Source organism: Stylophora pistillata, chromosome 6 (assembly GCF_964205215.1).
Source record: "Stylophora pistillata chromosome 6, jaStyPist1.2, whole genome shotgun sequence".
In the NCBI taxonomy this organism is placed as follows: domain Eukaryota; kingdom Metazoa; phylum Cnidaria; class Anthozoa; order Scleractinia; family Pocilloporidae; genus Stylophora; species Stylophora pistillata.
The window spans coordinates 4699448-4727322 of NC_142524.1; the positions used below are offsets into that span (position 1 = coordinate 4699448).

Sequence of the window (27875 nt, forward strand, 5' to 3'; positions counted from 1 at the left end):
ATGCCATAGTTTCCAGATCATGGTTCAGAGTTAGTCGAGAGACAAGCTACCGCATCCAAGGCAGGCTAGAAAGAGAAACAAGAGTCCTGGCTAGGAAATAGAGGGAAACTAAAGGAAGAAAGCAGATCCAGATTCAACTTAAAACATAGTTTAATACTATTGATGTCAAGTAGGTTGCATTATGTCTTAAAGTATATCCAAATATAAAAAATTAACAAATGGTAAACACGACAGCGTACACTACTGAGTTATGCAACTCTAGCTTCTTGATGCTTAGCAAAACCTCCTGATGCCATTCCTAACTCAGTAGTGCACGTTGTAGTGTTAACCATTTGTTTTATAACATAACAGCGATACTTAGCAAAAGAGTTCCCTTTTATTGACAAATCTAACGTGACCAGAAAAAACATGCGCAGAAAGTAGTCTTTGCATTTGCTCACGTCAGCAGCGTACACCCATGGGCAAAAGGTGGACACTAAATTGACCAATCAGAGCGTGCGCTTTTTTTGGTTGCGTTATAACACTTTTTATCCAAAACTGGATCATTGGATAATACAATTTAAGACTTTTTATTGGCTTAGCTATTATGTTATATGAGCCAATATACCATAATCTAATATCTATTCATTGTAACATCCGGTTTCTTCTTACAAAATAAAGTCGAGAAAATTTTTCTAATATCTTGGAGGCGATTTTTTTTTAATAAAACAATTATTCCACTCGCGCTTGTTGAATATGAGATGATTAAAGCCAACGAGGCGCGTAGCGCCTCGTTGGCTATCTATCATCTCGTATCTAACACACGCTTGTCGAATAATTGTTAAGTATCCTTCTTTACATGTATCTCTATCAATCAAATATCAATGCTTCATTGGTGTTGAAAAAATTATTAGTTGGCTAGAAATTAGGTACGTAAATATTCTTTACTGCATGCTTTAGTATTAATTGTGAGAAATACCATCTTAAGGGGCATTTTGGTGCTTCAATAAGCTTCCCTGCTTGCGCAATGAAATGCTTTGTGATTTTTAAGGTATGTTTTCATCTGTAAAGGAAAATCAGCAGCCTTTCCCTAACCACGATCATCCAAAATATACCACTGATAGGGTAGAGACAACTTGTTAAAATTCTTTACGCCGAGCAAGGTGTAGTTAGAGTTCCTTGATAAGATTTTCCTTTGTTGTTAAAAAATATCGATGTATAGTAAATGTGTAAGTGTGCTGCAACTTGACATCATTTAATATTAAAAGTGACTTGACAGCCAGATAAAATCCATCAGATGCTGATTTTACTTTCTGAGGATTTTGGAGGCTTTTTATAAAGTTAAGAAGAGATTTAGAAAAACAGTTTTAACAGATAAAAAACAAATAATTGAACACATTCTTAGCAAATGGGTTATAAATTTTACAGATTTTTATAAATTATACCTATTAACTAAACATGATATTATAAATATTGGAAGTCAACTAAAAGGCCTGACTTGTTCTGAAGATGCTATATTTGATTCAACTTTTTGAAGCTTTCGATACATTTTACCAAAATAATTTGAAAAATTATGCGTTCTGTTCCGGTTATAATTCTTCTCATCTAATAAGCTCTTTAGATAGATGAGGGGGAGGCTCCAAGGTACGTGATGACATGGGCCGTCTTTTCCACTCGATAAGGTATTCTATCTCCTATGAGAAAACACATGAGAAGTAAAATGGTCGGCCAAACACAAGCCTTAGAACAGCAACTTTAATAGTGGCATTAAGTACTTACTTTGCCGCTTTTCCACTTCGTGAGCAGTCTTTTGATTTCGACCGATATCTTTTCTTTCCATTCACTTGATATACATCCGCTGTAGAGGACTCGTGAAGTGCCTTGTAGTCAATCTGTTTTCGTTTTCTGCTCACTCTTTCCGCCATCTTGTTACCGCCAGCACAAAATTTCCGTGATCTCTGGCGCTGGAAGATATTAGTTCGGATGTCAAACTCCTGCTGTTTGCACTGAGGCGCTGAAGCATAGTCGCCCAAATTGTGCTGTGTTACTCTGAGTGATTCGTAACTCCTAACCGTGTCTGCGTGTTGTTCTCCCAATAGTTTAACACGGATGTCAAGTGCATGCTGTTTGGACTGAAGCGCTGAAGCATAGTCTCCCAAATCGTGCTGTGTTACTCCAAGTGACTCGTAACTCCTCGCCGTGTCTGCGTGTTCTTTCCCAAATAGATTAACACGGATCTCAAGAGCATGCTGTTTGGACTGAAGCGCTGAAGCAAAGTCGCCCAAGTTATGCTGTGTTACTCCGACTGACTCGTAACTCCTCGCCGTATCTGCGTGTTCTTTTCCAAATAGATTAACACGGATCTCAAGAGCATGCTGTTTGGACTGAAGCGCTGAAGCAAAGTCGCCCAAGTTATCCTGTGTTACTCCGAGTGACTCGTAACTCCTCGCCGTGTCTGCGTGTTCTTTTCCAAACAGCTTAACGTAGATGTCAAGTGCATGTTGTGTTGACTGAAGGGCTAGAGCATAGTCGCCCAAATTGTGCTGTGTTACTCCGACTGATTCGTAACTCTGAGCCGTGTCGGGGTGTTCTTCTCCAAACAACTTAACGCGGATGTCAAGTGCATGCTGCTTGGATTGAAGCGCTGACGCAAAGTCGCCCAAATTGTGCTGTCTTACTCCAAGAAGGTGGCCGATCCTTGCTATGTCTGCGTGTTTTTTTCCAAATAGTTTAACAAGGATGTCAAATGCGTGCTGTTTGGAATGAAGCTGTGAACCATAGTCGCCCAAATTGTACTGAGTTACTCCGAGTGATTGGTATCTCGTAGCCGTTTCTGCGTCTTCGTTTCCAAACAGTTTAATATGGACATCAAGTGCATGCTTTATTGACTGAATGGCTGATACATTGTCGCCCAGATTGTGTTGTGTTTTTCCGAGTGATAGGTAACTTATTGCTGTGACTGGGTGTTTTTCACCAAATAGTTTAACACGGATGTCAAGCGCATGCTGTTTGGACTGAAGCGCTGACGCATAGTCTCCAAAATTGTGCTGTGTTACTCCGACTGATTCATAACTCCTCACCGTCTCTGCGTGTTCTTCTCCCAACAGTTTAACACGGATGTCAAGTGCATGCTGCTTGGCCTGAAGGGCTGAAGCAAAGTCACCCAAATTGTCCTGTGTTACTCCCAGTGACGCGTAACTCCTCGCCGTGTCTGCGTGTTCTTTTCCAAATAGTTTAACACGGATCTCAAGAGCATGCTGTTTGGACTGAAGCGCTGAAGCAAAGTCGCCCAACTTATGCTGTGTTACTCCGACTGACTCGTAACTCCGCGCCGTGTCTGCGTGTTCTTCTCCATACAATTTAATGCGGATGTCAAGAGCATGCTGTTTGGACTGAAGCGCTGAAGCAAAGTCGCCCAAGTTATCCTGTGTTACTCCGAGTGACTCGTAACTCCTCGCCGTGTCTGCGTGTTCTTCTCCACACAATTTAATGCGGATGTCAAGAGCATGCTGTTTGGACTGAAGCGCTGAAGCAAAGTCGCCCAAGTTATCCTGTGTTACTCCGAGTGACTCGTAACTCCTCGCCGTGTCTGCGTGTTCTTCTCCAAACAGCGTAACGCGGATGTCAAGTGCATGTTGTGTTGACTGAAGGGCTGAAGCAAAGTCGCCCAAGTTATGCTGTGTTATTCCGAGTGACTCGTAACTCCTCGCCGTGTCTGCGTGTTCTTCTCCAAACAGTTTAACGCGGATGTCAAGTGCATGTTGTTTTGACTGAAGGGCTAAAGCATAGTCACCCAAGTCGTGCTGTGTTACTCCGAGCGATTGGTAACTCTGAGTCGTGGCTGCGTGTTCTTCTCCAAACAGCTTAACGCGGATGTCAAGTGCATGTTGTTTTGACTGAAGGGCTAAAGCATAGTCACCCAAGTAGTGCTGTGTTACTCCGAGCGATTGGTAACTCTGAGCCGTGGCTGCGTGTTCTTCTCCAAACAGTTTAACGCGGATGTCAAGTGCATGTTGTTTTGACTGAAGGGCTAAAGCATAGTCACCCAAGTCGTGCTGTGTTACTCCGAGCGATTGGTAACTCTGAGCCGTGGCTGCGTGTTCTTCTCCAAACAGTTTAACGCGGATGTCAAGTGCATGTTGTGTTGACTGAAGGGCTAAAGCATAGTCACCCAAGTCGTGCTGTGTTACTCCGAGCGATTGGTAACTCTGAGCCGTGGCTGCGTGTTCTTCTCCAAACAGTTTAACGCGGATGTCAAGTGCATGTTGTTTTGACTGAAGGGCTAAAGCATAGTCACCCATGTCGTGCTGTGTTACTCCGAGCGATTCGTAACTCTGAGCCGTGTTGGGGTGTTCTTTTCCAAATAGTTTAACACGGATCTCAAGAGCATGCTGTTTGGACTGAAGCGCTGAAGCAAAGTCGCCCAAGTTATGCTGTGTTACTCCGAGTGACTCGTAACTCCTGGCTGTGTCTGCGTGTTCTTCTCCAAACAGTTTAATGCGGATGTCGAGTGCATGCTGTTTGGACTGAAGCGCTGAAGGAAAGTCGCCCTGCTCGTTTTGTGTTACTCCGAGTGACTCGTAACTACTGGCTGTGTCTGCGTGTTCTTCTCCAAACAGTTTAATGCGGATATCGAGTGCATGCTGTTTCGACTGAAGCGCTGAAGCAAAGTCGCCCTGGTAGTGCTGTGTTTCTCCGAGTGACTCGTAACTCCTGGCTGTGTCTGCGTGTTCTTCTCCAAACAGTTCAGCTATGATGGTTAGAGACTGAAGTGCTGAAGCTAAGTCGCCCAAATTGCGTTTTTTTGATCCGAGGGATTCGTAACTCTGAGCCGTGTTTGCGTGTGTTTCCCCAAATGATGTTAGACAGAGCGGCTTATGTATTTCTTCTGCCATTTGAATAACAGGGTTCCTTATTAATCGCTTGGTACAGTCATCGAATAAATGCTTGGTTGCTTGACTTACAACACAGATAATTTCTAGTCTGAGTGGTTGAGTAATAAGACTATCTGGCTTTCGTTCTTGAATTTCTCCATCGACAAAGTTCAATTCTTTTTTTTCCATTGGTGGAATGATAAGAAGACTTGTGTCTCCCACTGCTCTACATTCTTCCAACGCCTTGTTATAAAACTGTGGAGCAATTGAAAAGTGGTTTTTAAAGCGGTGATAAATCGTAAGAACTTGTATTGCCATTACTCTAAGAATTCTCTGGTCAGCGTTGCTAGACATTAACGCAAGAGCATTTTCTAAGTTTCGAACTCCATCCTCTGTTTTCCCAGAAGCCACTTGACAGATTCCTCTATAACACAAGAGTTTTCCTCTATGTCCTACTGAGAAGGATGAACATGACATTTGCTCCTCGGCGTCGGAAAGCAGCTTCATCGTTCTTCCTTCTGTGCCCCAACACACCTCACCAAACGCCAGGGAAACCAGAAGCTGGTTGTGAAAAACGCTTTTTCTAAGCTCTTTCGCTTGATTGATTGCTGATTCATAAAGCTCGTCGAAGACGTTTCCCTCGCACCAGAACAGGGAATCTAGAAATATCTCTGCTTCTATTAAAACACCAAAAACAGCGTCACATGTCTTAGGATCCGAACAACTTTCGGTTAGACTCTGAATAATATTTTGCTTCTCTTTATAGAATTTAACAAATGCTGACTTTGAATGCCCTGTCAAAAACTGTGCGTTCAACTTCTCAAAAAGAGAAACGTAAAATGCAGAAAAGCGCACTTTTGAATTCAGCACTACTTCTTTCATTTCGTCTTCTCCTCTTTCTCTAACAAAGGACTGAAGCAGTTTATGCATCGAAAATGAATCAGGTTTGGAACCAGAGTCAAGAAGTGATTTCCTTTGAAGCCTTTGTAAGATTTTCTTTGCCTCGAGCTTTGTTTTAACTCCCATAACGGCTGCGGCAACCGAGATGTTAAAATCTTCAGATAGAATACTCAAAGAAACCACAGCCTCTCTGTCTTGTACTGAAATTCTTAGAAAGGATGATTCAAATAGAAATTTTAATCTCAGATTACTAGGATAGTCTGGATTGTCTAACAGATAGACAATGTTTCTTTCTACAGATTCCTTCCACTCCTCAAGAAAGTGACTTGCTTGAGTGCTATCTTCAGAAATGGTGGAGCACAACAGCTTAATGGCCAGAGGCACACGCTCGCAGATTTTCGCAATTTTTCCACAATCACATGCGGAAATAGCATTTGGAAGCAACTCAGTCACCAACGCTTGAGAGAAGAACTCATCTAATGGCCCTATTCTCACTGCTTGGTGGTCTTTAAAGTGCACATTCATAAATTCAAGCGACTCCCTTGTGGTAATAACAAAAGTTGCCTTCTTGGATCGACTGAGAATATCTCTAAGAAACTGTATGAAATCTTCTTTCACGTTTGGCGCTCCGCTTTCGAGTAATTCATCAGCATTGTCAAGAATCACCACAAACTTGTCTGGAATCTTGGCCAGAACTTGAAAAAGCTCTTCGTCCATTGGTAGCCGCTGGGGTATTTCATCTTCTGTAGAAGCTCTCCTGAAAAAGTTAAAGAGCTTTGATATCAAATCAGATGTTGAGTTTAGCCCTCGTAAGGAGAAGAAGTAGACGGACAATTCTTTATCCTGGAGTTTATGTCCCATAGCAGTTGCCACAGAAGTTTTTCCGAAACCAGGCGAGCCCCATATCGACACGATTCGGGTGGATGTGGAAGCCACGTGACCGACGATGTCTTCACATTCTCTTTGGCGGCCAGTGAAGTGTGGAACCATCGGAGGAAGACATGATGGCGGAAGCAATGCCTTTGAATCTTTAAAATGGCAAAGAACAAAGAAAATCATGATGAATATTCTGTTATAATCTTAAAGAAGTCTAAATCAAATGGTATTGCGTCGAACGAATGCAATTAAAGCCTAAATTGTCAACATGATTTACCAAATACATTTAAAGAAGGAATTTTTGTCGAGGAGCTTTTTGAAGGATGCTCAGCAACCGGGCCGTATGCCTCTGACCTGCCAACGGCAAGCCTTACTCCCCATTTTTGAATCTCTCAGCGATCTTTTTTAAAGAATTAAAATGTATGCAATACTCTTGGGTCAACAAAAGGTCGGTTTTCGGACTGAAGAACAGGAGCGGTAGCTGTTCGTCAACCCCTTGTCGCGGTTCTGCTGAGCGACAGGGTTCTCAAATTGTTTTCAAAATGACAGATACCATAGTCAAATTATTGGCACATTTTCTTACACTTAAATTACTAACCGCCTACCGGTTAGCTCAATTGGTTAGAGCGCCGGATTGTGTTGTGCGGGAGGTCGAGGGTTCGAGCCCCGGCCGGACCAATATTCATGGTCTTAAAATAAGTGAGGAGAATTTGCTACCTTTCTATAATATCAAGAAATGGATAGATATTCTAGTCTTCTCGGATAAGGACGAATAAACCGTAGGCCCCGTCTCCTGCAGGGTTAGGGGTAGGAGACGTTAATTTCCTACGCGCGAGACTACTGTGTGGTGGATGTCCTCCCCTAGGGTGGGATGGGAGGGAAGGTGAGATGGTTACATGAACTGAAGCGGCTGCCAGAGGCGCCTACATACATACATACATACATACATACATACATACATACATACATCCTTTATTTTGTAAAGCAGGTTGAGGAAATGGCAGCTAATGCTGATGTAAACCTGCTATCTACTAATAAACGGCTAAAAATATATACGTCTCCTAGTATGAATAATCATACGTATCAATAATACATCATATATACGGGTAGGATAAGTAAGTAAATATATATATATATATATATATATATATATATATAACTAACTGCAGACAGTACTGTTTCGGCCTTCTGGGCCTCATCAGTGCAGTGCTAATGCTAGGATGGAGGAGAACCAATATGGTCACCCCAAACGATCCAACCTTTGTGGTATCGTCTAAGCCATATATATATATATATATTAGTATCAGTCAAATTAACTCAAACAATGCATTTAAAGGAAAATTAATACAAAGATAAGATTTAAATTAAAAAATTTTAAATGAATAATAATTGTAATAATAATAATAAGATAACAAGATGGCAAACTAGATATCAGTAGTACTTAAATTCGTCACTGATATTGTTGGTAGCAGTGGAGTTTGAGCCGAAATTAATTTGGTCAATGCATTTATAGAATTTCTTAATACTAGCCTTAAAAGAAGAGTAACTAGGCTTAGACTTTAACTGACTAGGTAGGCAATTCCAAACAATACTAGCGCGATGAGTGAAAGAATTGTGCAGGGCTTTGGATTTGGGACATTTAAGAGCAAATCTTAAGTTATCTCTTAAATTGTATGAAGTCTGGTGCTTTGTAAATAAACTGTTTATGTTATCAGGAGCTAGGTTATGAAAGGCCTGGTATGCAATACAGGCAAGTCTTCTCTTATACATGTTATGTATAGATGTCCATTTTGCTATGCTAAGAACTTCATGTTTTGGGATATTTGTGCTGATCTTGTGAATCAGTCTGGCAGCACGGATGTGCGAATCCTCGAGGTCGGCCAACAAGTTGGAAGATCCCCACAAAGATATACAATAAGTTACGCTTGGCAGAATACCTTTGAAGTAAATAGAATCCAAAGTGGATCGGTTGAAGGTCCTCATCTGTTTAAGCTTTGAAATCTTTGCTTTGAAGTTTGAGTTCACCATTTTAATATGAGGAGACCAGTTAAGCTTGTTGTCAAGTTTGACTCCTAAGCAAGATGAGCTGAAAACCCAGTTGATTGGTTTATCGTCTACAGTGATTTGTCTAATTGGGCCGATGAATGGTATTTTTGAGATAAACATGACTTCAGACTTGGATGGATGGATGAACATGGAGTTTAATTTAGACCAGGTAAGTAGCTGATGCAGGAGAATTTGAATTTGGGTTGAAATAGAGTCGATAGAGTTTCCAATGATGTAGGCAGTGGAGTCATCGGCAAACATTTCTATCTTTGAGTCAACAGACAGAGGTAGGTCATTTGTAAAGATGCTGAAAAGTCTTGGGCCCAATAAGGAGCCTTGGGGTACGCCAGAAGTTACTCTCATTTTCTCAGAATTTGTACCATTAATAGTCACAAACTGGTAGCGGTTATTCAAGTATTTAACAATCCAGTCAATTGAGTCCCCACATAGACCAGAGGCTTGAAGTTTATCATGTAAAATTTGATGAGACGCACAGTCAAATGCCTTTTGGAAGTCCATAAAGATTACACCAACTGATTTTCCTTCATCTAAGGCAAACGTCCACTTTTCTGTCATGCTGAGAAGCAGCAACTCTGAGGACCTACCCTTCCTGAAGCCCCATTGGGAGGTAGTAACTAGTTTATGTTGGTTCACAAAAGAGTCAAGTTGAAAGCAGGCAATACTTTCCAATAACTTACTTGGTATATTTAGAAGTGAAATTGGACGATAATTTCCACAATCCTGAGTATTACCTTTTTTGTGGATACAGTGGACTTGTGCTGTCTTCCATTGCGATGGGAAATTGCAGTCATCAAAGCTCTTCTTTGCAATGTTAAGAAAGTTATCAATGAAGGCATCACCCAGCATTTGTAGTTTTTTGCCAGAGATTTTGTCAGGGCCACAGGCTTTACCCACTTTAATGTGATGCTTGAAACAATAAGACAGGAGTTCTCTATTAGCGGTAAATGACTGTAAGGTAGGGGTAATTCTGTAGATGCGATTGGCTGGTTGAGTGGAAATGTCTCGAGGTGACAAACTGTTAGTATTTGGCAGAGTTGAACATATATTGGTAAAACAGGAGTTGAATTCATTTGCTTTTGAAAAATTATCAGTTAGAAGTAAACCAGATTGGGATTTCACTGGGCCAATGGTAGAGCACTTGTTGACACCTTGAAAGAATCTGACTAAGCTCCAGAATTCTCCACTGGATTTAGCATTGGTAAGTTTCTTGTTCCAGTAAGTTATTTCAGCTGACCTTAACAATTTAGTGCAATAATTTCTTTGTTTCTTGTAAGCAAACCATTCGAGAGATCCTCTTGGTGTTTTTTGGGCTTTAAGAAGAAGATTGTATCTCTTGTTCAGCTCTTTTCTCAGAGGCGAAGACATCCAGGGCAGACCATTAGATCTAACTTTTGCCTTTCTAAGAGGAATATGTTCGTTAATGATGAACTTGTGAAGGGCTTCCCATGCCCAAACACAATCGTCGATATCATCAAAGATATCACAGATAAACCATGGGGCAGAAGCAAATTCATGCTGTAGGGCTTTGATGTCAACTTTTTTAAAATCCCGGACTAGCTTTAATTTAGGTTTCATAGAAATCCTTCTCAAGTTAACAGAAGCATAAACCAGGTGGTGATCAGATATTCCTGGATTGCAGGCACCATGACCAGAAATCTTGGAGGGAATAGAGGTAATAATCAAGTCAATCAGAGAAGAATCGCCGGTGATTCTGGTGGGAACATCAATAACATTCTTTAAGTTGAATTTACAAAGAAGGTTTGTAAATTTTCTTTTCAAGGAAGCATCACACGAGGACGATAAATTAACATTGAAGTCGCCTAATAGGATGATGTTGGAACGTTTCCGCCATAAATTTTCCATTACCACGGGAAACTCATTGAAGAAAGACAAACAGTCAGGAGGTCTGTAGATTGAACCGATCAACAGTCGCTGAGAATGAAAAGATAAATCGATCCAGGCTGCTTCCAAGCAAGAATTAGAGGACAAATCACTTGAATCATAAGCATTTAGGACTTCAGAAAAATAAATCAAAGACCTCCGCCTTTCCGACCTGTTACGTCTAGCGATTTTATAGCCAGGAATATAAATATCTTCATACTTAGTTTGCATCGAAGAAGAGTTTCGGAGATGGCCAAAACGTCCAGTTTTAAGGCGAGTAATAGTATCTTGACATCATGAATCTTGCTCAGAAGACCATTTACATTCAAGTGGCCTATTTTAAGGCCTTTGAAAGACGACAGTTTTCCATGTAGAATTGGGTAGAGTCGATCTGAAATATCTTTAGACTTTGCGGACTGAGACCTGGTAAGCGGGCCAGGATTTAATGAGATGTCGCCAGAAAAAAATAGTCGAATCTGTTGGAAGCAGCTGGTAGAATTCGCATAGTATTGCAGCCTTGACGAGAAGAAGCCTTTTGCATGTGGAGAGGAAACAAGATGGTGGCCACAAGACCAAGGGCAATCGAACACATTATTTGACGAATCTTTTCCGGTGGCCGTCGAAATAGCCGTATAGAAGCCAGAATCATCATATTAATACTGTATCAAAGTTCCATCTGAGCTCCAGAGATGATAAAACGCTAAAACTATAAAAATGTTAGACGAGCTAAAAAGCACACGTCCAAGTGTCATGCTGTCACGCAACGCCTGATAATGCTGACGTCCGATCTCAACTTTATCATTGTAGCTAGACGCGTTTGTTGTTTAGAGTGCACAAGACTTTCTTTCTTTCTTACTTATTTGCAACTGAAGGCCCGTCATCGGGCAGAAAGCCTATTTTTCTCGCAACATTAGTAGCGAAAATATCCAAATCTACGATATTAGCGGTGAAGCGTTCACTAATTAATTCTTATTGGACGAGATCTTGCTCCCTTTATTCCACAGGGAATACTGCTCTGGTCAGTGCTAACGCTCGAAACGTCAGCTTTGAAGCTCTGAACGGTGGCCAATTTACATTATCAGCTCCGTTAATGAAAGCAAGATTACTTGTTATACTCCCCCACCAACGCAGCGCCATAGCTTCTTTAGAAACTTATCCATATGATCAATATATGAAGTTCATATATTTTGAACTGCGGTTATAGATACGTATGATGCACGATCCTCGCAGTAGAGAGCGCTATTTATGCAATAGCGAAAATCAGACCTGGAAAAAACCAGGCCTGTACGGGATTCGAACCATTGACCTCTGCGATACCAGTGCAGCGCTCTACCAATTGAGCTAACAAGCCAACTGGGAGCAGGCCGTTAAGCTGATTCGTAATAAACTTAACGTAAACCTGATTTTTTTCGGGTCTGATTTTCGCTATTGCATAAATAGCGCTCTCTACTGCGAGGATCGTGCATCATACGTATCTATAACCGCAGTTCAAAATATATGAACTTCATATATTGATCATATCTGACTTATCATCACGGATTTATTACGAATCAACTCAACGGTCTGCTCCCAGTTGGCTTGTTAGCTCAATTGGTAGAGCGCTGCACTAGTATCGCAGAGGTCAGTGGTTCGGATCCCGTACATGCCTGATTTTTTCCAGGTCTGATTTTCGCTATTGCATAAATAGCGCTCTCTACTTCTCTACTTTATAATCGTAACGGTGGCCAATTTACCATTTGAACTTTGTTGATATATTCAAATTATTTCATTAATGATGACCACGCATTCTGCCCAAGGTAAGACTAGGCGGATTTCGATTCTGTCTTCACATGATTTTTTAGCGGTAAAGATAGAAATTGGGTCGTATCTTGAGCAAACTCTTTAAAAAAAAACTCTAACGTAACTACAGAAGTGTATTAAGGTTGTACCTTTCTGGGTTATATTAATTTGTTCTTTCAATTCATCCATCTTCTTCTGCAACAAAGCAAGGTCTTCCTTACTTGCTCCACCTTCAACTTTTTCCTTTATTGCATTTGTCAACGCCTTTAATTCGTCAATACTTGAACCCTCGCCTTCGAGAAATTTGATTCGCTCTCGAAGCTCCTGTTTGATACCTTGCTCCAAATTGCGAACTGCTGTGGTGGGAAAGTCAGACTCTGTCAAGCCACCAATGGCATCAATTGGGTCAGTTTTGATACCAAGAGCTTTGAATGCTTCCCTAGCCAGCTGTATGTAGTTGTCAAATGTTGGTTTATCGATCTCTGACTTTTCCAAGTGACAAAGGGAATTTCGCAACAATCGAAGCTGATCAATCGCGAGTGTAAACGTCTCATCTTTGTTTCCAGTTGGACTCACCACAGATGAATGAAACTTTCCATGAGGTATTTTACGGTGTCTCGTGTACAACTCACTAAGGGTCCTCTTATGGCCTGTGCTGTCCAGCATAGCGAAGGACTTCGCATATACGGTGGCCTGAAAAAGGGCTGTACAGTCCCATTCTTCATAGGAAAGATGTGTGGGAACATTGGTTTTACCACCCTCTTCGGCGAGAAACAAGTTTCTTACTGCTGGGGAGTCATCCCACAATTGATATCCGGGCCGATGCCCAAAAGTGTTGTCCCACATGGTCTTGAACGTTTGACGCAAGGCACTCGCGATGTCATTCAACACAATGGAGGAAAACTTGAAATAATTCAACTGCTTGTCACCATATGGTTGCAGTGACATGTTTGGCTCTGACTTTTGTATCTTTAACAATCTAAACAGAGATGTTTTGAGAGATTATTTATTCAGTGTAACATGACCATTTTCATAACTGGCTGCCGGATTAATATTCTTTTGTTTAAATTTAAATTAGCCTTTCTGGCCTCGTTCTCCAGTAAAAAATTCAAAAGAATGCATTATCTTAAGCGAGGCCAGAAAGGCTAATTTAAGTTTAAACAAAAGAATTTTAATCCGGCAGCCATTTATGAAAGTGGTCAATGTCAAATACACTTCAATACACTCCATTGCAAAAACGCTGACAACTGAAACGTACCAAACATGAGCGATCAGACCTATCAGACTCATGAGTATGAAAGAACATACTCACAATCATTATTTATAATCGGGAGGGGGGCGGAGTATTTTCAAAGGGGAGTTTATTAACTGCCAGTGAGGAGGAACATAAGAAAATTACAGAGCCTTAATGGCGATCAGGTAAATTTTATCGAGACACAAACAAATTTCTCCCAACCCCCTCCCCCCAGGAAGTAAATGATGACTGCTCTCTCAGGTGTCAACATTTTTGCTATCAAGCGGCAGCTTATGTTGATTTTCTAACTTATGAGGCTATGACGGAATTTTTGTGGAAATAAGAGGTGGCCTCGCGGAGCGTGTGATGGACCAATGGAATTCACACGCGACTTTATGTAGTCACGTGGTTTGAAATGGTAAACAAAGATTCAAATAACTGCTCAAGTAAGTGATGCGGACGACTTCTTATAGACGAAATCCTTCTTTCTCTTGCCGAATTTTCATATTTACAGATAAATCAGCACTCAAAATCGGTAAATATCGAAATAGAAAAAAAACCTGAGTGGTAACGATCTTTAACGATTTCAAAACATACATGCAACGGAAAGAAAAAGGAAGCAGCTATATCACGAAGAGATAGCTTTTAGCGATTTTGTGATTTTCAGTGGCTTGTAACCACATTTGATCACTAATTTGGGCCATTCGATGAAACCAATTAGCATGCACAATCACTGTAATGACAGCAGATTGTCGAGGTAAGCAGGAGTAGCTCGATACATGTCAGAGGGATTTCTTAGAGGAGATACACGGAAAGAAACAAAGCAGTGGAAATTAAGTTACCGAAACACTCTTACCACTATTACCTCAGTCATAAGTCTATTAAATTTCCTGATTTTTCCTCACAATTTCAATTTCATCAACTTGTCCCTATAACCTCCAAACTCATCTTATAGAAATTCTTTCCTCCCTGTGTACTTGAATTGATAGTAAGTTCCTTAAGATATCATGGAAGACGGACTGATTTTCTTGGAACCCCAACATCAGTTTATTTTACTAATCTAATACCCTTCATGTCCGGGAAATGTGCCAAAGAATTAAAAGGTAAGAAAACAATGAATATGGTAGAAAAAGAATATGTATGCTTTCAATGAAACTAGAAAAAAAAGGAAATGTGTGTTTTCATTCACATACGAACCTCAACGTACATAACAAAGGGAAAGGATCTGCCGGTCCCTCATGTTCTAAACAATGCACATATTAGCATCATATTACAAAAAGGAAAATGTCACCATCTTTCATCATGAAGAGGACCAAGACAAGATGAGCAGCTTTATATTTATTTGAAATCTCACTTTTCGCTGACTTCTTTAAAAGATATGAATTTTCCCTGGCTCAAATTGAAATTTCCTGACTTTTCCTTAGCGTTGACGTATGTTTGACAACCATGCCTACAATTTTCTTGCCGGTAACCAAACACTACCTTATTACATGATATTTTCGCGACACGTTAATTTCGTGAGTTTCCTGATTCCAAAACAATCGCGAAATTAAAGTGACGTGAACTCTAAATGTCGCGAATATAACATGACGCCAAAATAGCAACCATTAAGTGCTATTGTTATTGTTGACGTTCATTTCCGTCGTTGCGTTTTTGTTAAGTTTGACGTTAAAGTAGTTATATTCATTTAAAGGACATTTGAAATAACATTGCCAAGGAAAAGTTAGCTGTGTCTTCCTCAAGAACGCGAAATTAGAGTGATTTTAGGTACAACTGAATTTTTCGCAAAATCGCGAATTTATATGTTGTGATCTACGGGCACCTCAAAATCAGGAAATTAAAGTGTCGCGTAATTATCTTGTAATGAGGAACTTCTTTTATAACATAGCTAGCAGAGCAGCGCAATCAAATTCAATATACGTAAAAGCGTGCTCAAAATCCCGATAGTGCACGCTGATAGTGTGAGTAAATCGCTTCGCCAGAATTTTTTTTTTCGCGCGAGCGGCCATTGTTAGCCCGTGGAAAAATAATATATTTCGGGACAATAATGGATGCTAACAGAGACTCGGCCCACCAGCCCCAAAACGAAGACAATTTTCCGACCTTTTCCAGTGCATGGGCTAGAGTTCTTAAATGAGGCAGAAAACGAGAAAAACAACGGAAAAGGAGACTGCATCAGCGCCGTCACGATTCGCTTCACTAGTCCGAGGGTGAAATGCAACAAATTGTGACAGAAAGACACTCTGGTAAAACCAAACAAATGACAAACTGGTCTGTTTCAACCTTCAAAGGTAAGCTTAAATTTTCCGCTTTAAAATTGTTAATATATAGTTACAGTTGTCCTCGGAAATATCCTCACGGAAAAATTGTCTGCAAAAATATTAACACATATCCTCACGGAAACATTGTCTGCAAAAGTATTAACACATTTAATTACATCAAATTACAGATGTAGCGATAACAGTCTTTGTGTCTGGTTTTCCTTCACGAAAATAACTTTTAAATGATTTCTTTTTAAACTCAAAGAAAACTTGTTTTTATTTTAGCTCGGTGTGACGAGAAACAAATACAAACTCCGATGGAAAACATGACGGTTGGAAAACTGGACACAAACAAATATTTCGCTTATCGTGAATAATCACTTCTGATATTGTTGTCTGTTTTTCGCGTCGGATTTGATGCACAATTCCACCGGCTTTGTTATAAAACGATTGGTTCATACTTTTAGCTGTGCACTATCGAGTTATGGAGCACGTGCAAGTGGGAAGTTTGGAGAGCACTCAAGAAGCTAGAGTTGCCCTCGGCTATTTCCTCGGGCAACTCTTACGCTTCTTTCGTGCTCTCCAAACTTCCCGCGTGCTCCATAACTATAACTCGATAGTGCACGCTAAAGCATGAACCAACTGTTAATTTTAAATAGATTCGTGTTGGCCAGAAAGCAATGAAGGACATGCGCTATCTTTCGGCTGTCTACATTAAACTCAACACCATCGTCTTCGAAATTTCAGAACACACTTTGGCACTAGATGCTATTCGTAAGTTACCATTTGGATCTTTTTTTCAGACCAAAAGTCCAAATCTGTTTTAAAACAATCTGAAAGACATTATGGCTTACATTTAAAAATCGAATCGAGAAGAATTTCTTTTTCTGAGCACTTACTGATGCAATTTTCAAACAAATATTCGCTTAGGATCGCTAAGGTCTTTAGGAAAAGACGAAACCGAATTTGTAAAAAAATTGAACTAGTTTTAGACGTAATATTCAGTTAATTTATTGTGGGGACGACTGTTGTTTACCCTATTTCAGACCACAAGCATTTAAACAGCTTTTTGGTGAAGTCGCCGACTCCCATGCCCCAAGAATCCGTGTGCGAGTCAGGGGACATAAGGTAATGTGGCTGACACGCAGGGTGAAACAACTAAATGAATGAAAGAGGTCACTTTCATAATCTGGCATTGAGGACAAACAATGAGCTTCATTGGACCTCTTACAAACGCTTACGCAATGTTGTGACTTTGAAGCTCAGAAAAGATAAACAAAGATATTATAATGAACAGTTCCGGGAGACAAGAGGAGATTCCTGAAAAAACCTAAAACAACTACTCGGAAATGGCTCAAAGAGTAACAGCGCTGCTGCTCGTACGGCAAATGAAACAAAAGACAAGTGTAACACTTTTAAGCGCTTCTTTGTCTCTTGTGCCGAAGATTTGATGTCGATCCACCGATCAAGCGCGCGATCTTTTTCCAAATGGCTGCCGCAAATTGATCGTCCGGAAAAATTTAATCTACGAAAGATCACTGTATCGGAGGTTAGTAAGGCTCTTAAAGATTTAAAATCGAAGAAAGCGACAGATGTTGATGGTATTCCATCTCGTCTACTGAAAGACGGATCATACGCCCTGGCTTCTCCCTTGTCGGTCATTTTTGATTTAACTATCCAACAAAACGTTAGCCCTGCAGAGTGGAAAAAAGCGAAGGTGATCCTTCTGCATAACTTGACCCTAGAAACTACCGCCTCATATCCGTATTACCAGTGGTATCTAAAGTCCTAGAACGTTTAATCCACAAGCAACTTGCAAGTTTTTTTGACGATCATAACTTGCTCTGTAAATTACAATCCGGTTTTAGAAGAATGCACTCAACTGGGACGGCTGTAACTTATTTCACCGACGAGATTCTCATGAGTATGGATAAGGGCTTAGTCGCTGGTTCTATGTTTATTGACCTGGCAAAGGCTTTCGACACAGTTGACCATGAAATTTTGCTTAGAAAATTAGAGTATTATGATATATGTGACGAAAGCCTTCCATGGTTTAAGAACTACTTCACGGGAAGAAAGCAGCTCGTGCATATTGATTCTCAATCATCTGAAGAGCTTGCCATAACTTGTGGGGTGCCGCAAGGGTCCATCCTTGGTCCCCTGTTATTCATTGTCTACATTAATGATTTACCACTTTGTGTCAAACACTGTTCTGTAAATATGTACACTGACGAACACCACGCCTAGGTATAATTGTATTGTATTTTAAATCTTAATCTTCTCGGAAAGTCCATATCTTGCGAAACTACTTTCAAATACCTAGGCGTGGTGTTCGACAATGTACACAGTTTTATATCGACGACACAGTTTTATATCTTGCTGGCCAAACTGTAGACAATTTAACTTTCTACATTAACCAAGATCTTCAATGTCTATCTGAATGGCTAGAAGACAACAATCTTGTTCTCAATGTTTCAAAACCTAAGTGAGTGCTATTTACATCTCGAAGGCATAAAGAGCGCGATTGTATTTTAAATCTAAATCTTCTCGGAAAGTCCATATCTTGCGAAACTACTTTCAAGTACCTAGGCGTGGTGTTCGACAATGTACACAGTTTTATATCGACGACACAGTTTTATATCTTGCTGGCCAAACAGTGGACAATTTAACTTTTTACATTAACCAAGATCTTCAATGTCTATCTGAATGGTTAGAAGACAACAATCTTGTTCTCAATGTTTCAAAACCTAAGTGAGTGCTATTTACATCTCGAAGGCATAAAAAGAGCGTGATTGTATTTTAAATCTAAATCTTCCCGGAAAGTCCATATCTTGCGAAACTACTTTCAAATACCTAGGCGTGGTGTTCGACAATTTTAGGATTTGGAAGGCTCACGTGGACTATGTGTGTAAAAAGGTGGCGTCAAGAGTTAGTATTCTGGGCCGTATTAGAAGTTTCGTCACAAAAGAGGCAGCAACACTTGTTCATAACGCTGTAATTCTTCCCTTATTTGATTACTGTGACATTGCCTGGAGTAACCTTCTACAGCAAGATCTAGATCGACTACAGCGCTTACAAAATAGATCTGCACGGATTATTACACGTTGCTCTCGCTCATCTGAAGCAATAGAGCAGCTGCAGTGGCCGAATCTTTCCAGTAGACGCTATCACCACAAGGCTAAACTTGTTTTTCTCTGTCTTCACTCATTAGGTCCTAGTTACTTTTCATCATATTTCACCAGATTTTCGAATATTCACAACTATTCCACAAGGCAAAGTATGAGGCTATCCCTACCTAAAGTAAAACAAAATTTTGGGAAAAGGACTTTTGTTTTTACTGGCGCAGAAATTTTCAATAAACTCCCTTTACTTGTGAAGAGAGAAAACATTCAAACGTTCTGCCGCCGAGCAAGACATTTCTTTTTTATCTTAACTTTCATATTTTACCTACTATTTTAGGTCTTAATTGTGTTTTGGCTTTGTAGTTTTAGGCTGTAAATGTAGTTTTAAAATTCCAGTCATATATATATAAAATTGAAAATCTTGATGTAAATTATTTTTAAGAAACAGGGCCCCTATGGATACCAGCCTTAGAGCTGAATGGGCTACCCTGTGTGAATAAAGCTTTATTTACTTACTTACTTACTCACGTGACCAATCTATGACGTAAAGCTAAAATAAATAAGTCTGAAGCTGAAGCGGAACAAAATTTACATAAACGCTGTGGTGGCCATTATTTTGGTAGAAATCGAAAGTGCATGACGCAGTAACGAAGAAAAATGAAAAATTTTTGGCTGCTAAAAGATTTTGAAAAACTGCACATCACAATTTCCTTAGTCTTAAAAACTCATTCTTGCGACCCCTTGACTCTAGTTTAACTTTAACTTAGAAAGATATTTTGTGAGCTACGCGAAAAGGTTGAAACAATTTTTTCAATGTCTGCAATGAGTAATTTTCTCTTTCTCACTCTTTTCTTCTTAGAATGTTTTTAAAAGCACACAATATCTCTCAGGTCCCAGTGACTAACGAGGGACATCGATCAGCAAACAACAAGATGTACCGATCATGTTTGTTTTCATGTCGAGAAAAATGCTGCTTGCGCAACAAACGTTTATCACACACCTTCATCGATATGGTGGTTAGTCTTGTTAAGCAGATGGAAAACTGTTATGTACCTACCTTGAAATTCAAGTTAAAATGTCATAAGTCTTGGCGGCGCACAATGAGGCTGATTACCGTGAATTAAATATAAACGAAATCCGCAATTGCAACTCGAAGTCCATTCTGAAACTTGCTCTCAGTGTTAGGAAGACGACCGAGGTTAGCCATCGACCAAGGAAACATCAAGAATCTATTGTTCTTGCGGCGTGATGAAAGGGAAATTCCCCTCATTAATATCCCTAACTTTGCGCGGTGCGATACTTTGAAAAAAGAAAAACAGATAAACATTTCGAAAGCCTTTGAAATGATTGGGCCATTATTAGCATTATGATCATAAAATCTTCAAATAACGTAGCACTTATTATTTTTCCGACCTTCTTAAAGGGTAACTGACGGCTGAAATGTCACTTTTTTGGAATACCGTCTAAATACACCTGCTTTCGGCTCCCGTTCGGCTACGAGAAGATGTGAAATGTTCCGAAAGAGACTGGTAACCAATGTGATAGGAATGCCTGTCGATAAAACCATAACCTTGTGTTTTCTTCTTATAACATGATAATATTTGTTATACTAAATAACATAGGCATAGTAAGGCCAAGAAAGAAGAGGTTAATGGATGCAATCAGAGGAGAACTGGAATGAGTTCGTCACAGGTATTTGTTTCATGTTGAAGTTCGCTGTTTACAATTTTTGTTATATTGACACAAAGGTATGGTAACGTGGATGAAACATCTTTCAAGACTTCGCTTAAGAGCTAAAACACTTTTCCTGCATCGGACCCCCCACAACTTTGTTTTAGATGCTACGAAACAGAGTATTTATAGGTACCATAGCCAAATCGTTGTGTCAGCAGTGCTCTAGCTCTTTCTGATTTACAGTTAGGGAGCTACATGTTTTGCAAGCAGACCCTAGCCATAAATAGGTTCATCATATATGACAGACATCCCGCATATTGCTAGGACCAGCAATCCAGACAAGACACTATACGAGGGTGGGAAGAGGGTTTGTACGTGATGCGGGATAAAGCCCAAAATTTATGAGTGACACGTGTTGAACTTTTCGCTTTAAGAATTGATGCATGAAATACTGTTTAAAGTGCAAGTTAATGGTATCCAGTCTGGATTGGTGTTGAAAAATGCTCCTGAACATAGTTTTACTTCAAGCCCCGGCTGCACAGCTGGGTTGATCCATAGAAGTCCCTCTCTAAGGATCAGACTTAAACCAGAGCACCATCCGTGAATACTAAACATTGTCTCATTTCCCATTTATACATAATATACATCTACAGAACATCTGTTTGTTGACACCATTCTTGATGGTGTGATTGTCTTGACCAAACAGGGAGATTTAATCTACTCATATGGGAACCTCAAATATCTGAATCAGGTAAAAGTTGCCATATTTGACCTGTATACTTAAAATGCTTTATTCTCATATTACCATAGAGCTAATTCTCTTAAGTGATGACAATTTGTTTCTTTATTAGTCAACCCTGAGAATTTTGTATTGTATTTATCCCCTACAAACTAGTTGATAATTTTTTCTTAGTTCTCACTGATAAATGCTGGCGTCCGATCTTAACCTTAACAACAACATGTAATAAGTCCTATTGATCAGCACATGTAAATATGCGCTATATAAATTGGTAAATTATTATTATTATTATTATTATTGCTTCTCTGTAAGAATCTTTAACCCTTTGACTTATAAGAGAAACTAGCATCTAATCTCTTCTTACAATATCAGCCCTGAATCAAACATTAATGTCAGGAGAATAAAGATAATGATCACTAATAAAGAACCTCTTGATTGTCTAACAAATTCTCCTTGTCAGCACTTTAAGAAATGTGAAGAGAACAGTAGAGAGAATTTGCATACAGGTATCAAGGTGTAAAGTGTTATTGCAATTTAGAATTTTAATTCTGTTTATATTTGGAAGTGAAAGGTTCGTAGACATTTGTTTTAAGTTGCCTCTTGATAATAAATATCAACATTTAATGGTGAACCTAACCCTTTCAATCCCAATATCTCATGAGGAATTCTCCTTGCTGTCTGTCAAACAATTCTTATGATCTTAGTTCTGAGAATTTGGTATTGGATCAACTAATAATTCCCTTAATTAAGTAATATTTTTCTTTATTCTCATCACTTGTCAGCTTGATATTGTTTTGATGTGGGTCTTCTTGATTTTTGCAGAAATACTATAACCAGTTTCTTGTTATCTTTACTACAACATCTGAAGAACAAGGTAGGTTCTGTTTGTCTAATTTGAAGAAAATTAGGTTGGTTACAAGAAATTTCCCAGATTCAAATTATAAGATCTACATCTACATCTACATTTATTAGTCTTGGAAAGGGGGGCCATCACCCAAGACATAAAATAACAATAATAATTAACAAAATGAGATAAAAAATGTAAAATTAAATTTAGTGGAATAGTGAAATGAATGGGATCCCAGGGAAATAGGGAGCTAAAAGGGTTGGGAGAGAAATGGGAGGGGTGTAGGAGGGGTGTGGGAGGGGTGTGGAATAGACATGAGAAGAGTATAAGGTGAGAGATTCTAGGGCAGCAAGTAGGGGAAACTCTTTGTTTATCATTAATCTGCAGTTTCCCACTTAAGGGCTAGAGAGAATTGAGAAATTATAAGCCAATTTATATCCAGGTGGTCAACTTTCATAGGGAATGTTTTGTAAATAACTTAATCAGCCAAATTGGAATTTTAAATTACAGTTCTGAAGACATGGTGGGAGTCATAAACACCCGTGCAGAGGGGTACAGCTATATTTATATTTTTACAGAATCAAAAAAACATTATAATAAAAGTTGGCTGTAAAGCAATGTCTCAAAGGGCTTTGAACAGAAATAAATGTTTTCCTAGGATCCTCCATCCTTCTTTCATTTTCCCACAGACTCTGCTGCATGCCAAGTAACAATTGGTTCATGCTTTAGCATGCACTATCGAGTTATGGAGGACGCAGGAAGTTTGGAGAGCACGAAAGAAGTGTAAGAGTTGCCCGAGGCAATAGCCGAGGGTAACTCTAGCTTCTTGAGTGCTCTCCAAACTTCCCACGTGCTCCATAACTCGATAGTGCTCAGCTGAAAGCTTGAACCAGTTGTTTTAGAACATAGCCAGTGGAATTGTGCATCAAATCCGACGCAAAAAATGAACAACAATATCAATTGAAGCGCATCATGATGGCGCTGATGCCGAGTCTCCTTTTCCTTTGTTTTTCTCTTTTTCTACCTCATTTAAGAACTCTAACCCAAGGGAAAAGGTCGAAAAATTGTCTTCGTTTTGGGACTAGTAGGGCGAGTCTCTGTTTGTATCCATTATTGTCGCGAAATATATTATTTTTCCCCACGCTAACAATGGCCACTTGCATGAAAAAAAAAATCTCTGGCGAAGCGATTTGTTCACGCTATCAGCGTGCACTATCAGGATTTTGAGCACGCTTACGTATACTGAATTTGATTGCGCAGCTCTGCTAGCTATGTTCTAAAAGGGATTTATTCTGCAAACTTCAAATGGTAACCAAGAGATTAAATACATTGTCTACAGAAAGAATTTTTGTAGGTAATGTAATTTTCTATGCTGAGTTGAGAGGGAAGAAAATTTGTCAACATACAATTTGTATTGGCCAGGGGTTTTTTTTTTCTTTTTTTTTTTTTTTTTTTGACCCATTCTCTGTATCCACAATATTTACTTTATTAAAATCTTGGTATTCATAACAAAAACTTCATAAGAAAAGATGTGAACTAAGGTCTTTTAACTCTCAAGATCGCACAAGCAATTCTCCTTACTGTCTGCTATACAATTCTTATGATGTTAGTTTGGAGAATTTGATGTAGGATCAACTAATAACCCCTTAACTAATTTTTTTCTTTAATTATTTTCATCCCTTGTCAGCATGATATTGTATTTATATTGTGAGGATCAAATCTATCTTCTACACTCATGGGAGTTAAAAGGTTCCTAAAAAAGTATTTAAAAATTCAGTTTTCTGTTTATCAAATAATGTGAACTTCTTATTAATATGCTTGACCAGGCCTTTTCCATTGCTGAACTGCAATCCACAATATTTAGTTCACATCATCATAATCCACAGACTCACCATATTGGGGGTGTTACACAGATATATAGACACAGAGGAAGATGTTTGTAACATACTTGTATAACCAGCTTGGTGAGCTCTAAGCTTCCCGGACTCTGTTTGTGATTTCATTAAATTACAATTTTACAGCAACTCTACCATTTGCAGGCCATTATACTATTATATTATTGTTTTCAAATTTTCAGATAGTCAACTTGAAATCATTTTGATAAATACAATTTAACAATACCCCTAAATGTTTTTTTTTTTTCCGGCGTGATTTGTTTTCCACTGATTTACCCCAGTACTCGTGTTATTGATAAAAAAAAATTAATGTTTTTCTGTTCTGTTACTTCAGTGTACATGGAATGTCACATCATAACAGATCTGGAATCATGGTGTGCAGTCTACCGTATGGTATCTTGATAACTACATACTCATTTCCTTGCACAAGTGTGAAGGTGATAGAAATAGTGCTTACTCATCTATGTGAGTTAAAGCTGTTCCAGATTCTTAAACAGCATCTGCCCTCCGTCCATACTTACGCTGACGATACACAGTTGTATTTGTCATTTAAGCCCTCTGACTCTTCCAGTGAAGTCAATACTGTATCAGCCATGCAAAAGTGCATCTGCGATGTCCGAGCATGGATGAGGGAGGATCAGCTGATGCTCAGTGGTGACAAGACTGAGTTCCTGATTATAGGTACACGTCAGCAGCTCTCAAAAGTTTCAATCCAAAGCATCAAGATTGGGCAGACTGAAGTTTCTCCTGTAGCCTCTGCGCGCATGTGCAATCTAGGCACATGGTTCGATACACATCTGGATATGGGAGCTCACATTATAAAGACTTGTAGCAGCGCTTTCTATTATTTATACAATATAAGTCATATTAGGGAATATTTATCCAGGGAATCTACTGAGAAATTAGTTCATGCTTTCATTAGTAGTAGACTGGATTATTGTAATAGCCTTTTGTACGGAATCCCAGAATAGCAAATTATGAAATTGCAACGTGTTATGAATGCAAGTGTGAGACTTGTATATCGTGCGCTCAAGTTCTGTCATATTACACCTCTACTCGCTGAGCTACATTGGTTACCAGTCCGCTTCAGGATACATTATAAGATACTCTTGATAACTTTTAAAATTCTGCATGGCCTCTCACCTAAGTACCTTTCAGATTTAATTAGTATTCAACGGCCTTCGTCCTACCATTTGAGGCGCAACGATAATGGTCGTTAGCTGGAAAGACCAAGTGTGAAAACTAAGAAAACATTGGGTAACAGAGCTTTCCTGGTAGCTGCTCCTTTCCTATGAAATAAGCTGCCAAGGTCCGCGCGCGAAGCAACGAACGTAGAATCTTTTAAGATTTTACTTAAAACATTTTTATTTAAGGAACGATTTCAGTTATCTTAGTATATCTATATTTTTATTTGTAATTATCTTTCACTAATTTAATGTAAATAAGTATATATAGTTTATGATTTTTTACAAAGAATTGTATAATTTTAGTTATTAATTACTGTTGTGATGCGCTTTTGAATATTTTATAGAAAAAGCACAATACAAATAATAAATGTTATTGCTATTGTTATTGAACACCTGAGAAGATGACACAAGAACTGGGTAATATCATGTCACCTTAAAATGTGCATTTGGTCTTCAGAGTGAACAAGCAAGAAATATTGGCAGAACCTGAATATTGGATGGAGAAGCAACCCTATACTGTCATCAATTTTAGAGCTGAATTCGTTTTCATCATCATTACTTTCATTGTCATCAATGCCATCTTCATTGTCCTCCTCATCATCATCATCATTATCAGACTGTGTGTGCAGTCTTTATGTAACGGAAAGTCAAGTTAATAATTAACCCAACAGATGACTTTTTCAGTCAATCCTGCCATTTCCAATCACTCATTACTGTTGCAACACATCAGCTAAATTCTGTAAAAATAAGTATTAGAGGCCTTTGGAAGTAAGGTATTAATAGAAATCACTACTTAAATTCAAAGGTGTTTTAAGTATTTTAAAAGCCATTTTGCTAGTTGAAAGCTCTCATTGTTAAAAAATAATAAATTAACAATAATTTCACTGGAATACAAAGTATAGACATTCCACCTACCTACGATATCAAATCAGTCAAATTCTTAAAAGTTTAAGAGACCTCAAAGAATTCATTTTAGCTCTCTAGCAGCATGACCAATGCACAGTCATATGTGGACCTCAAGTGTGACCATGTACTTCGAAATGCATTCCGCTTTGTTAAATTACTCGGAACAAATTGCGGTCCTTTAAGGAATGATATGCGATCGTTGAAGGAAGATAATTTTGAAACAGTGTTCGACAGAGAGGAAAAGAAAAGGTTACTTCCAAATAAGTCATTTCAGGAAAGCAATCGCGCAATTAACATAGAGCTAGACGTAGTTGAGAGGGAGTTGATTGTGCCCAGAATTGTTGTAGCACGTTTGACTTGACAGTTCTGCGAATAGCTGAAGCACTTTAAAAGTAACGTTGAGTTTCAGTGGTCTTAATGTAACATTTAAACATTTTTAAAATCAACCTTTCGTGGGAGTTCTTTTCCGAAATGTTTAGCCCGCATGCTGGTGAGTAAAGGGCTGAAGCAAAGTCGCTTGATTCGTGCTGTGTTACTCCAAGCAAGTAGTAACTCTTCACTATGTCTGGGCGTTCTTTTCAAAACAGTCAAGCACGGATATAAAGTGCGTACTGATTCATTTGAGTCTCGTAGACTTCGCCGATATTATCAATTAAACCAAAAGCAGTTGTAAGCGATACTTTATTGCCGTCTAAGATCATCTACATGCTGCCTTACATTTATTTCTTTACAATGTACCCGAATTCCTTTATTTTATTGGCTAAATACCTCAGCCGAAAGAATGAAAAGGTAAGGCAACAGAAGGCAACCCTGTCTTACTCCAGTGATTCTGAAAAGAAAACAAGCCTTTTGGATCGGCACCAACAGCGAAAATTCCATAAATCCCATTCCCGAAAGAACTAAAATGGTAAACAAATAAAATCGAAATCTTGGACGCATGGGCGACAACAGACCATGAAACCACGGTAGCCTTAAACTACACCTAAAAAATTGATAAAGTACGAATATCCCTAGCTACTGGAAAATTTTTTGGGAAAAGTTAACTTTCCAAAAGGTCTGGAAAGGAGCAGACAGCAATTTTTTATAAAAATAACGACACATTTGAAACTAAATTTATAAGACATGTTTCGGTCGTTCAACGACCATCTTTAGTTGAGAGTAGAACTGATTTGAAATTACATTTGAATTTATGATGTAGTACTAAACAAAAGCTATTGAAACTGACAGAATACCCAAAGGTAACAAAAGATAATATGACGTGTTAATTAGATCGAAAGAGTTAAATTAATGTGATATAGTCGCCCCTTCTCTATTGTAGCACAAAAAAGATTACATAAATTACTTAAACGTTATTGTAACAATCTCGATGTTAAGCTAACCTTTTCCTCCTTCAAGATGCGCAACATGTTCGGTGTGAAGGACCCTGTGCCTATCGAACTTCGTTCGAATGTTGTTTACAAGTTTACCTGTGCAAGCTGTAATTCTTGCTATGTCAGCGAAACTAGCCGACACCTTTCGACACGCATTCGCGAACACTTTGACAGGGACAGGACCTCACATATCTTTCAACATCTTCAACAATCAATTTGGCCGAGGCGAAATTCTCGGCCAAGCCAGGCGGGAAGAACGAGTGAGCCGTTCCAAATTGAAATAG

General features: G+C 39.1%; 1 protein-coding gene and 1 long non-coding RNA gene across 3 annotated transcripts; one reads left to right on the plus strand and one right to left on the minus strand.

The window, feature by feature from the left end:
• Positions 1-132: 132 nt before the first annotated feature.
• On the minus strand, positions 133-27798 carry LOC111347661 (uncharacterized). Its single transcript, XM_088762787.1, has 5 exons — positions 26669-27798; positions 20031-20524; positions 12506-13335; positions 1759-6781; positions 133-1673 (listed from the first exon to the last, which is right to left on the minus strand). Exons 3-5 carry the CDS (start codon positions 13302-13304, stop codon positions 1667-1669), a joined length of 5829 nt encoding a protein of 1942 aa, XP_088618913.1. The 5' UTR covers positions 13305-13335; positions 20031-20524; positions 26669-27798; the 3' UTR covers positions 133-1666.
• On the plus strand, positions 20509-25688 carry LOC148727866 (uncharacterized). 2 transcript variants are annotated; one of them, XR_016002349.1, is made up of 4 exons: positions 20509-20665; positions 21301-21398; positions 22209-22260; positions 24463-25688. It is a non-coding gene; the product is annotated as an uncharacterized LOC148727866 (long non-coding RNA). The 2 variants fall into 2 exon arrangements; XR_016002350.1 differs by having other exon boundaries at positions 20524-20665; positions 21354-21398.
• Positions 27799-27875: the final 77 nt, after the last annotated feature.

Bases quoted from the DNA above. Each gene is read 5' to 3' on its own strand.
- LOC111347661 (XM_088762787.1), bottom strand. From the start codon at position 13,304: ATGTCACTGCAACCATATGGTGACAAGCAGTTGAATTATTTCAAGTTT. The intron at 6,782-12,505 runs GTACAACCTTAA...GCCATTTTAAAG, and splicing joins AATTAATATAACCCAGAAAG to ATTCAAAGGCATTGCTTCCG.